The sequence below is a fragment of the Bos mutus genome, chromosome 5, assembly GCF_027580195.1.
Source record: "Bos mutus isolate GX-2022 chromosome 5, NWIPB_WYAK_1.1, whole genome shotgun sequence".
NCBI lineage: Eukaryota > Metazoa > Chordata > Mammalia > Artiodactyla > Bovidae > Bos > Bos mutus.
In genome coordinates this window covers 116,393,302-116,403,236 of record NC_091621.1, presented here as the reverse complement: position 1 = coordinate 116,403,236, position 9,935 = coordinate 116,393,302, and the positions used below count along the sequence as shown (strand labels likewise).

Below are 9,935 nucleotides of genomic sequence, written 5' to 3'. Positions count from 1 at the left end.
AGGGTTCTTACAGACAAATCCTGTGGTGAGGACTAAGTGCCCAAGTATGTGAGAGCAGGGTATGAGTCATGCGTTCAACAGGACACCATGAAGCTCCATATCCAAAAAATGGAAGCACAGTCTCCTGGAAAGACCTGTGGATCCGAGGGCTCAGTGCTAACTTCAGCTGTGTCACCTAACACCAGAGGTCTCCAGTGGTGGACACCATCACCAGGACTGAAGAACAACAGGATGGTTGTGCTGAGGAGGAGTGCATGCTTGGGGAGCCTTGACTTTAGCCCCACTCTCTCCTATCAGCCAGTGTTGGCGGTGATGCTGCTACAGCTGTTAAATGAAGGGATTGGGCCAGATCACCTCTTAAGATTTTTTGAGAATTAAAGGTCTTTAAGCACTGAAAAAGCTGTGACAAAGCTCCCACGTCCAACAATGTGGCCATCATCTCTGGGACTGCTGGGCACCCATACTAGTTACCTGGTGGATGTGGATAATCAGTGAAATAAGGCCTGTTGGTTGAGGGCACAGGACCTTGTGTGGGCATCAGAGAGTCTCCGTCTGTAGTGTGACAGGAATGAATGTACCACATGTGACCAGGTAGGTGGTGTCTGTTAGTTTCCTGAATATTTACTGCTTTTTCCCCTTGTTCTAACTGTTGAATTGACACTATCAGCCCTACTTTAATCAGGTATTTCAATCAGAATTTACACTCTTGAAGGATATACTCACACTCATAGTAACAACCCTATAGGGTCATTTTGTAGAGAAGGACCTGGGCGTGGAGATTAAATTATCCAAGGGCCTGCTGCTCCTGAGGTAGGACATCATCTAGATTTGTGGCCAGGTGGTACCACCTGCTCAGTAGTATATCTGGGGTTTCACCTTGCCCTTTTTTAAACATTTTATGTGGCTGAAAATGTCATAAAAACCTGCCATGTGGCATTGATAATTATCAAGAACGTGTGGCTTAGGGGTGACAGTGATCTCCAACATCCTCCCGTTCTGGTCGCTGACACCTGCGTCCCTAGTGTGGTGGCCTGTCTGCACCTGGTGGCTTTCCATTCTGATGAGACGTGTATTTGTCACTGTGTTTGTCGCGGGTCAGGGTGATAGCTGGCATCCATCTGGCCCAGTTTTGACAGCTCTGTGCCAGTTAACATCATACATAAACGAGTAAAAATGGGAGACAAACACGGGAGGACAAGGCCAGCAAGCAGTACTCTGTCACTTTGCAAGCGGGAATGTCCTGGAGTGGTAGAAACCCTTACAAAAGGTGAAGAGAATCGCAGCTTTATTGTGAGGAGTACTTTGTACTTACAAGCGGCCTTTATAAATAATGAGCTGTTTCCACATTAAAACATAATCCTGGAGAGTTGGCATTCGCGTGAGTGAACAGAAACGGGGAGGATTTACACCTCGCACCGTGACTCGAGAAGGCACCTGCCCTGGTCGCCAGCTTCACATTTCCCGGCTGCTGAAAACAGCTCTTTGTGGACTAAAAGCCCAAAGAGACAAGTCTCTTCGCCCGCACGTCCCCCTCCTGGAGGGAACGGAAGTTTGAGCGAGGACGCAAAATGGCGCCCTCAGCCAACGCCGCCGCCGGCCCCGCGCTCGGCCGCCCCGCCAGGGACGAGTGTCTTCGCCAGGAGGAGGCGATTCGACGGGTGCTGTATTCAGACCGGAAATTGACCTCGTGAGGGCGGAAGTTACCCTTGAGGGCGGAAGGGCTCCCGGACGGGGGTGGAAGACCGCTTCGGCGCCCGTTGCGTTCAGTCACTTCCGGGGTGGAGCGGAAGTTGCTTTGTTTTGCTTCAAGATGGCTGCGGGGATGTATTTGGAACATTATCTGGACAGTAAGAGCAGGCTGGAGGAGCGGGTCAGGGGTTACAGAGGGGTAGGGGTGGGGGTTCGGGCTGAGGAGCTCTATGGCCCTGAAGTCCCGATGGTCAGAAAGTCACAATCGTGAAGGGTTGCGTGAGAGAAAATACTGGAGTGTGTGAAGAAATAGGGGGCGGGGCAGCGGGGTCGAGGCCTCGCTCTGAGGTGTAGAAGAGGGAGGGGCTGCTCGGCGGGGCTGGGGGACGGCTCTTGAAGTGCTGGTAGGCATAGCCTGGAAGATATTTGCTGCCCCTGTCTTCAGGGTCTCCGGCCTCAGGATAATCTTTTTCTTAAAGTCGTTCTGAATCGGTCATTTTAGTATATCATCCACTGCCATTGGAGCAGCGACAAAGATCTGCTCGCGGTTCTCCGCCCAGTTCTTTCGAAGACGCGTCTTCTCATGGGGATAGGGGGTTACGAGTGACCACTGTCAGATGATGGACTGAAAGGCTTCTCCTCTTGGAGTAAAGACGCAGTTCCCATCAGATGGAAATTTGGTGTTCTGTTTATGCCATTTGTGTGGCATTTGTGTGGCCCTTCACAGAGCCTGTCACCCTATTCTCTTTTGCCTTAGCGTTGGGAGTCATTCATTCGTTTATTGAGGTCCTTCTGTGGGTCAGACATAATGGCAGGTACTGGGGGTATACAAGAATGAATACCACACAGACCTTCCCCTCAAGGTGCTCATAGACTAGTAGGACACAGATTCTAATAAATAATTATAGAAGTGTGATAAATGAAATAACAGAAATACATTAAACAGACAGTTGGTAACACTGGAGAAAGAGAGACTAGTTTACCTGGAGGTGTAGGTAAAACTTTACAGAGAATGTGAAGAATCTTGAAGGTTGAGTGTTTATTTGCCGGTGTGGAGAGTGAGAGGGGATTGAAGGTTGGGGGAAGCATCAGCCAATGTGTTCTGATGGGTTTGTGGCAAGATCAGGGAAAGATGAGGCCAGAGTGTTTGATGTGTAGAACTCTGAGGTGAAAGATTGGGAAATGACACTGGAGAATGTAGCTGGGGCTGGGTTGTGCATGGTCTTTAAAGGCAGGCTAAGAAGCTTGCACTCTAAATAGTGAGGAACCAACGGATTTTCTGAATGGAGCAATTTTTTTTTTTTTAATAAAGGAAAGTAATTGATGTATGGTAAATTGGAGCATGATGACCCTGGTAATACAAGATTAATTAGTAATAACAGTTCTGGTCAGAGATGAGGACCTGATCTCAAAGAGTGACAGAAGTATTTAGGAGGTAAATATAACAGAATTGACTGAATGAGTGGTTGAGAGAGGAGGAGGAATCTAAGGTGACTTCTCGATTTCCTGTTCGGGAAGTGAGGTAGACATATATCATCAACAAGATAGGAAATTCAGGAGTCTGTAAGAGTAAATGAGATGGAGATCATTCAGAGAAAGTAAGTGAGAAAATAATAGGATTAACTTAAGTGTAAGCTCAAGAAAATAGTAACATTTAAGGGACTGGCTAAGGGAATGCCAGTGATGAAATTACTTGAAAGTGTGTGAGGAGATTTGGAATCTTAATAGGAAGTTACATATAGGCAAGAAGATGGTGAGAATGCTGCAAACATTTTTGGGGGGATAGAACTAGTAATTAGATTATTTGATTTGGTAACTCAGTGGTGACTTAATAGTAAACTGATGGTGGACCCGAGTCTATAGGTTAAAGCATTGAATGCATTTTAAAAGTTTGAAAGTGGAGTCATGGAAAGAGAATTTTTTTTTTTTTTATGAGAGAAACGTAAGTATTCATGCCTTTATATTCAATTATTTATTGAGGATTCTCTGTATGTATGTCATAGTTCTGAACACTAGGGAAATAGGAGAGAAGAAGACAGACATATCTAACCCTTCTGGAGAGCTGGGGAGACATACCATATAACTAATTACATAATTAGTTATTTAATTACATTGGATAAGTGCCCCCAAAGTATCTACCCTGCCAAAGGGTAGCCATAGAATAGCATGACAGCATAACCCAAGGCACTTGTTGGAGTCTGGGGCAGTCAGGGTTGAGCTGAACTTTGAAAAATGAACAGAAGTTCAGTAGGCCAAGAGGGATAGTGGAAGTGGGGTGAAAGAGACGGGGCAGGGCATCCTGGGCAGAGAGAGCAGTGTGCAGAAAGCCAAGTGTCTGGAAGAGCACTGGCAAGCTCAAGGCACTCAGAGAAGGCCAGTGTGACAGAGCAGAGAGCACATAGACAGAGACTGACCTGAGTGAGGTCTGGTGTGCAGCAAGGGCCAGAAAGTGCAGAGTAGGACTTGGGAATATTGCCGTGGAAGTGACTGGAGGTTTATAAACAGGAGAGACTTGATCAGATTTGCATTTTTAAAAAGAACATTCTGGCTACTGTTTGGAGAGCAGATTGGAAGTGTGTGTGTGATCATTGGAGGGTACCAGGAGGGTATTTGTAAGTTGAGGGCAAAGAGATCTTTTTATATATATATTAAAAAAAAAAGTATTTATTTGGCTGTGCCAGGTCTTAGTTGCAGCATGTGGGATGTTTCATTGCAGCATGTGGTATCTAGTTCCCTGAGCAGGGATTGAACCCGAGCCCCCTACATTAGGAGCATGGAGTCTTAGCCACTGTACCACCAGGGAACTCCCGAGGGCATGGAGAGGGAAGGGCTGATTTGTAAAGTTACTGAAGCGGGGAGGGTGGACACAAAGCTGTGCAGAGATGGGGAGCTAGGTGTGGAGACAGACAGACATGGCTCCTCCTGAGAAAGGAATGATGAGTGCTGTCACAGATAATCTAACGGTTTGAAGGAGGGATAACCAAGTGCTCTTTGGACCTGTTTTTTAAAAGCAGCTATCGTGTGTGTGTGTGCGTGTGTGTGTGTGTGTGTGTTAGTCGCCTGACTCTACAGGGTTTGTGTGTGTGTGTGTTAGTCACTCAGTCGTGTCTGACTCTTTACAACCCCACGGACTGTAGCCTGCCAGGCTCCTCTGTCCATGAAGTTCTCCAGGCAAGAATCCTGGAGTGGGTTACCATTCTCTTCTACAGGAGATCTTTCCGATCCAGGAATTGAACCCAGGTATCCCACATTCCAGCAGATTCTTTACATCTGAGCCACCAGGGAATCCCCCAAAAGCAGCTATAGGGCTTAGGAAGTCCAGGGAGTCTTAGTTTCTCCTCTTCTCCCCAGGTATTGAAAACCTGCCCTTTGAACTGCAGAGAAACTTCCAGCTCATGAGGGACCTGGACCAAAGAACAGAGGGTATGTGCAGAGTAAGGGGCCCGGTGCCGAGTGAGTATGTGTGGTCGTCTCTCCTCCTGTTTGGTGTTACCCTATCACCTGGTCTGATCTAGATTGCTTGTCTTCTCTTTCATTCTCTTGCAATTCTTAAAAGGAGAGTAATGATGACCTGTGTTTCTGTGTTAGCTTTTTCATAACTCGTGGAGTATTGTGACAATGGTACAAGGATTTAGAGATGCTGTGCTCTTTATATCTCCCTCAGGAAAAATGAGAAAAATCAAAGTCAACCCTGGACTCATTTCTGTTCTCCATGTTCGATATGTTTGTAGGAAGACTGACTAGAATGTTTCTACTCCACTGGGCTGTTAACATTACTGTCACAAAATTCAGTGTGGCTTTAGACTACAGCTCACATTGGTACACAGCAGCTTTGCTGCATGAGGAGATGTTAAAAAGAAAGAGGGGGAAAAAAGGAGGAAAAGCAGCAATTAACATCAGAATCTCTACACTATATTCTTCAACCTTACAGAAGCATTGGGTGCCATCTGTGGCCGTCCTTGGACATTGATTAAGTTTGGCTGCATTGAGACATTTACTTGGAGCTTGAGGCTACACTGCAGTGGGCGAGTTTGTCTCTCATAGTCGAAGGTCTCTGTTGGCGCTATCGTCCATGCTTGCTGAAGGATATGTAGGTGTATGCTTATGTATCCCTGCCCAGGAGTGTTAGAATGCCTAAAGCTGTGATTTAAGTTACTCTGGGTCAGTTTGCTCATGGACAAATGAATATCATCTAAGATCCTTGACATAGGCCCCTGAGAACTTCCCTGCTGAATGCCAAACACCAGCTCCTTGCTTTGTAATATAGTTCTGGCTCTTGAGTTCATACCCAGAAAGACCCATTGAGACAACTGAACCACATACATGTTTTTCCACCTTCCTTCAAGGGCCTGGAATAAAGCAGAGCATAAACCTAGTATGCTCACAGGTCTTCGCTGTGGTTACTTGTTGCTACACCATGTTGGGAGTCATGCTTTTGTCTCCATCCACATTTTCTCTGAGTGCTATAGTATTAGGCAGTAGGCATCTATGGTCTCAGTGTTCGGGGGCATCACCAGCCTTCCCCTAGTTAAATGTTTGGAGCAATATCTAAAATGAACACACAGGAAAAAAAAGTGATGGAGAATATTCGCAAGTTGCAAATGATGAACCAAGCAGGGTGGACAGTAAGCAGAAGAACTGTTCCATGAGTGAACTCTGGCCTAATTTTCAATACTGAGATGTAGATGTACAGACCCTGGAAGTCAAGAGCAGCAGCAGATGACTCGGCCTGGTCTGCAGCTCTCAGAGCTATCACAGAATGTTTCTGAGACGAGAAACCAGATGGCTTTTGAGACAGAGGTCATGGTTTAAGAAACAGCAAGCCGTGCAAAGAAGCATCTTTAGACATCGACAGAAACGTACTTTGCGTTAGTGCAGCATGCAAAGAATCCTTCCTTGTGTTTCCATAAGTCCAGTTTCAACTATGCTAGCAACGTTTCCAGCAATCAAAGGTGCCATCAGAACGCATGTTGTGGCCATGTTGCATCACTTGAGTATGTGGCACAGTACCTAGGAATGTTGAGTGTGTTTTAATTCAAAGGTTATGATGGTCAATGCAAAAGGTCCGAGGAGCAAGAGGAAGAAGTATGTTTAACGTTGCCACTCGGGGGCCATTGTGACCAGCCCTGTCTCTGTTGTAGACCTAAAGGCTGAAATTGACAAGTTGGCCAGTGAATATATGAGTAGCGCCCGCAGCCGGAGCTCCGAGGAAAAATTGGCCCTTCTGAGACAGATCCAGGAAGCCTATGGCAAGTGCAAGGAGTTTGGTGATGACAAGGTGCAGCTTGCCATGCAGACCTATGAGATGGTATGGCCCTACCCATGGCTCCCCACTACCTCCCGTCTGTTCCTCAGGGTCCTCCGCCCCTCCTTTAGTGTGCTGGGATCTGTTTGGGGTCTGGGAGATACATGGATTCTGCCTTAGCCTGTTTGCTTTTACTGGAACCAGCCTGGTAGCTCTTCCTTCTTCCTTCCTTCCTTCCCACCCAGGTGGACAAACACATTCGGCGACTGGACACAGACCTGGCCCGCTTTGAGGCTGATCTGAAGGAGAAGCAGATTGAGTCAAGTGACTATGACAGCTCTTCCAGCAAAGGCAAAAAGAGTGAGGAGGGGGGTGGGCCATGAGAGTTGGAGCGAAGATTCCGAGGGGGCAAGCAGCCCATCCCTCAGCTCCAAGGGAGGACCCCCCACGTTGGAGGAGAGGAGGGGTCCTTAACCCATCATTCTGTCCCCCTGCCTTCTGGCTGCCCCTCCCCCTCTTCCCTGGAAGGTCGGACTCAAAAGGAGAAGAAAGCTGCCCGTGCTCGTTCCAAAGGGAAAAACTCCGACGAAGAAGCCCCCAAGGCCGCCCAGAAGAAGTTAAAACTTGTGCGCGTGAGTGAGTCAGGGAGCACCCTGCCAAGTGACAGGCTCCTCTTTGCCCCTGCCCCGCCCCTTGCCCCCTTCTCTATCACTCTGGTATCTGCTGGATACAGAGGGGAAGCCACAGACCACTAGCCCCACAGGGATCCTCCTCGTGCCACTCTGAGCGTCAAGCTGTAGCGTCCCTTCCTGCAGGTGACACTCTCTCTCCCTCTTGGCACGCAGAAGCCCTGAGTATGGGATGCCCTCAGTGACCTTTGGCAGTGTCCACCCCTCTGATGTGTTGGATATGCCTGTGGATCCCAACGAACCCACCTATTGCCTTTGTCACCAGGTCTCCTACGGGGAGATGATTGGCTGTGACAACCCTGACGTAAGAACCGGTTTGCCTCAGGGCGGGGGGCTCTGGGGGACAGGAAGGGAGTTGGGTACCAGAAGGGGGTAAGGGCCGAAGAGTGGGACCTCAGGACAGGAGGAAGGGAGTTGGAGGTGGTTGGCCTTGGACCCTTCAAGAATCCTCCCACAGGATGGAATAAGGGAATGCTCCTGAGGACTCTCAGGTTGGGGGGTTCTTTTCTTTCCTTGGCCCCACCCTGCTCCCTGCCCTCTGCTCCTCCACCGTCTTCCTTTTCCAGTGCTCCATTGAGTGGTTCCACTTTGCCTGTGTGGGGCTGACCACCAAGCCTCGGGGGAAATGGTGAGTGAGCGTTGTGGTCGGGGCTGGACTACCCTGAGCTGAGTGACAGAGGGCATCCTCCCCTTCGCTCACCTTCTCCCCCACCTTCCTTTGTAGGTTTTGCCCACGCTGCTCCCAAGAACGAAAAAAGAAATAGACAAGGGCCTTGGATTCCAACACAGTTTCTTCCACATCCCCTGACCTGGCTAGTGGGGAGTGGGATGCCTGGCTGGGCCGGGGGTCAGGGAGAGGTGGGTGGCACATGTTGTCATCTCCTCTCCTCCCCTCCCCACTTCCGGTGCTGAGGCTGCACCCAGACCCTGGGCCAGGGGTGCTGCGGCCGCTAACGGCATGTGCTCTCATTCAGCCCGCCCCCTTCAGAGGGAAGTGGTGTTGCCCGCTGTCCTTTTGCCTCCACACCGAGGTTGGTGCTGTGTTTTTGAGGGATGGTCCTCTTTTCTCCCGTTGCTTTGTATTTAAGGACTGGGGCAGTAGCATGGGGCCCTCCCCCAGCTTCCTGATTCCCTCCCCTCGTTGTGGGGGGGGCCATGCGTGATAAACTTCCTTCACTCTCTCCATGCTTTTCCAGTGGGGGGCTCCTCCGGGTCCTCTGGGCCACAGCCCTGGCTGAAGGGGCACCCCTTCCTCTGTGCCAAGAGGATTCGTCCAGCCTTGTGAGTGGGAGGGGCAGGGCAGAGTGTCAGTATCTCACTTGTAAAGGAATCGAGTTGGTGAATAAAAGCTGTACGTGTTGGCCTGCTGTGTTTATTGTAGAGACACTGTTTTAGCACATGTGCTGAGCATAGCTTGCATCCTCTGAGTCAGCTAAAAGGCAGGAGGATGACATGCTGGAAGTAGGACCAGACATGGAACCTGAAGTGGTGCCACTGCCCCAGGACCCACCACCTCTCAGCATGGGAAGGACAGAGCTGGCTGGAACTGGGCCTCAGACAAGGGGTTTCCAAAACCTTCAGGACTGTGTATCTTTTCCCTATAAGATATCTTTCATTTAATTTCCAATAAATGTGTACTTGTGTTTTATACATGAACTGTTATACTAAGTATTAGCCTGACTTATTTGAAACACAAAGCAAAAACTTATCACCAATGAATTGTCTATGCCCACCTGGAACCACTTCCATAGATTAAGCCCTCCTTATGCAGGGTCTCCTCACCGGAATCCCCATCTTATTCCCTGCTCTGGCTGGCTTACCTGGAGGTGTCCTCTGTAGTTCCTACTGTCCAGGCCCCAACTTTGTGTTGTATGTTCCATCTCTGCCCCAGTCCTCACACGGGATTTGTTGTTCAGTCAGTCAGTCGTGTCCGATTCTTTGCCACCCCATGGACTGCAGCACACCAGGCTTCCCTGTCCTTCACCATCTCCCAGAGCTTCCTCAAAATCATCGTGCCCATTGAGTCGATGATCCAACCATCTCATCCTCTGTTGCCCCCTTCTCCTCCTGCCCTCAGTCCTTCCCAGCATCAGGCTCTTTTCCAGTGAGTTGGCTCTTTGAATCAGTTGGCCAAAGTATTGGAGCTTTAGCACCAGTCCTTCCAATGAATATTCAGGACTGATTTCCTTTAGGACTGACTGGTTTGATCTTGCAGTCCAAGGGACTCTTAAGAGTCTTCTCCAACACCACAGTTTGAGAGCATCAATTCTTCCGTGCTCCGTCTTCCTTATGGTCCAACTCTTACATCCCTG

General features: G+C 48.9%; 1 protein-coding gene across 6 annotated transcripts; it reads left to right on the top strand.

Moving 5' to 3' along the window:
* Positions 1-1,764: 1,764 nt before the first annotated feature.
* Positions 1,765-9,285, top strand: ING4 (inhibitor of growth family member 4). Of its 6 annotated transcripts, none has more exons than XM_070371818.1 (8): positions 1,767-1,847; positions 5,041-5,112; positions 6,831-6,997; positions 7,180-7,285; positions 7,463-7,574; positions 7,783-7,927; positions 8,190-8,251; positions 8,348-8,983. In XM_070371818.1, the coding sequence occupies exons 1-8, from the start codon at positions 1,811-1,813 to the stop codon at positions 8,385-8,387; spliced, it is 741 nt and encodes a 246-aa protein (XP_070227919.1). In that variant the 5' UTR covers positions 1,767-1,810; the 3' UTR covers positions 8,388-8,983. The 6 variants fall into 6 exon arrangements, 2 of the variants coding, with proteins under 2 accessions (XP_070227919.1, XP_070227918.1); XM_070371817.1 differs by having other exon boundaries at positions 7,180-7,294; XR_011464359.1 differs by lacking the exons at positions 8,190-8,251; positions 8,348-8,983 and adding an exon at positions 9,005-9,285 and having other exon boundaries at positions 1,765-1,847; positions 7,180-7,294; positions 7,463-7,927.
* Positions 9,286-9,935: the final 650 nt, after the last annotated feature.